Source organism: Limulus polyphemus, unplaced genomic scaffold (genome assembly GCF_000517525.1).
Source record: "Limulus polyphemus unplaced genomic scaffold, Limulus_polyphemus-2.1.2 Scaffold15283, whole genome shotgun sequence".
Taxonomy (NCBI): domain Eukaryota; kingdom Metazoa; phylum Arthropoda; class Merostomata; order Xiphosura; family Limulidae; genus Limulus; species Limulus polyphemus.
Window position 1 is genome coordinate 3,485 of NW_013680893.1, and position 1,981 is coordinate 5,465.

A 1,981-nucleotide genomic window follows, 5' to 3' on the forward strand; every position below is an offset into this window, starting at 1 on the left:
ATGTTTTTGTGTTATAATTTGTGTTCATTTTAGAATGAAAGAGGCATAACTTATATTTATTTCCTAATTTTTTTATGGTGGTTGCAAGATTAGTCAAATTTACTGAACCCGTACAGAGATTAATTACTGAAAATAATAGATAAAGTATAAATTTTTTCTTAAGAAATGTTTGATAACTATCTTGACATTATAAAGATTTTGCATGTGAAGTTTCAAAATGTTCTGATCCATAAAAGTATTTTCAATCTTAAAATGAATATTATTTTGCATGATAGATAGGCAACATGCGAAAAGAGAAAAGTGACATGAGTAAACATTGCTTTATAAGCTAAATAACAAAATTTGATATTTTGTATATGAAAGCATTGTAATGTTTACTGATAATCTGCCAAATTTCGTTAACATACACCTACTAATTTAAAAGTTATAGCATGAAAACTATAACAAGCACATTAATGACTAAGTGAGTACAAAGTGGTCACATGGTCAGTCAATTGAACTGAGAGAGGGATAAGTAGTTTCAGTTTTAATACACCTCTACACTAACATGGGAATCTCAGAGAGAAGTTGGCTATGGCCAGGCATGCTATTAGGTATTTGTCAAATGTGCTTCCTCCAAACCTTTTCTTAATGAAAGACATGTTTCTAATATTTAGGTAAGGTCACCTTCTGTACTCTAGTTCTTACCTGTGAAGGAGGGTTACAAGTTGGAATGTTGGAACTGTTCTTTACAGTGAATTTCTTAGGCTTGTCTACTGGCTTAACTAAGGTCTTCGTTTGACTGGACAGAGTCTGGTTTCCAATTGGTTTCCTGGTAGTCAGAGTTTTACCCTGTTTCAGTGTAGTGGTCTTAGCCTGGGACTCTGAGGTGCTTTTACCGTGGTGTTGTAAACTGGCTTTATGGGTATGGGGAGTCAGGTTTCGAGTTATACCAGTTCTGCCTGCCTGTTTCTGAAGTTTCTGTTTCAGGTCTTGTATCTCCTGACTAGATGAAGAAGAAAAATAAATCAGCTCATTGACATAAAAGTGTTTTTTCAGCAACAAATGAGTAAAGTTTATAAATATAAGACAAATCCAGGAACTTAGGATTAAATTTAATTATCTATTTGGCTACACAAGTTAGTTTAATATAATTTTATCAACTATTTGAAGTACAAGAAAGCTTTATTGTCTGGACACCAAGATCACAGGTACACGGTATCACGAACATTATGTGAACTGTGAACATACCATCTCAGTATAACGTATCTGGAATATCACACACACTCAAAAACCAACCAATGTAAGGTAATTGTAGTGGGAAACATACCATCTCAGCATAACGTATCTGGAATATCACACACTTAAAAACCAACCAATGTAAGGTAATTGTAGTGGGAAACATACCATCTCAGCATAACGTATCTGGAATATCACACACTTAAAAACCAACCAATGTAAGGTAATTGTAGTGGGAAAAAATAGAGAGATTATCAAGTGATAAATTTTCTTGAATAGCTAAAAGAAAGGGAGTAAGTTTTTAGATTGACTATAACTAATATGTTGATAAAACTAGAACAGAAACAAAACCTACAACAGTAGCTAAAAGAAAGGGAGTAAGTTTTTAGACTGACAATAACTAATATGTTAATAAAACATAAAAGTCAGATATTGTATGTTATGTGGATACAAAAGAAAACTGTATAGCAGTAATCTGAATCTCAGAGGTGTGTTCTCCACCACTCAGTAGAGGAAAAAAGGTTGCTTTAGTTATTGATTCGAAACAAAACCTACAACAGGACTATAACTAATATGTTGATAAAACTAGAACAAATCTAAAAAACTTACTCCCTTTCTTTTAGCTACTGTTGTAGGTTTTGTTTCTGTTCTAGTTTTATCAACTTATTAGTTATAGTCAGTCTAAAAACTTACTCCCTTTCTTTTAGCTACTGTTGTAGGTTTTGTTTCTGTTCTAGTTTTATCAACTTATTAGTTATAGTCA

The 1,981-nt window shown here is 32.5% G+C and overlaps 1 protein-coding gene across 1 annotated transcript in view; it reads right to left on the reverse strand.

Annotated features, from left to right (window-relative positions):
- The window catches only part of LOC106477437, a gene marked incomplete at its 5' end in the record, with an annotated part of 3,585 nt that extends 2,600 nt beyond the window's left edge, over window positions 1-985 (reverse strand). The window contains one exon of the mRNA XM_022381017.1: window positions 688-985. Within this exon, the coding sequence (XP_022236725.1) occupies window positions 688-985 (298 nt within the window). The remainder of the gene's footprint in view (window positions 1-687) is intronic.
- Window positions 986-1,981: the final 996 nt, after the last annotated feature.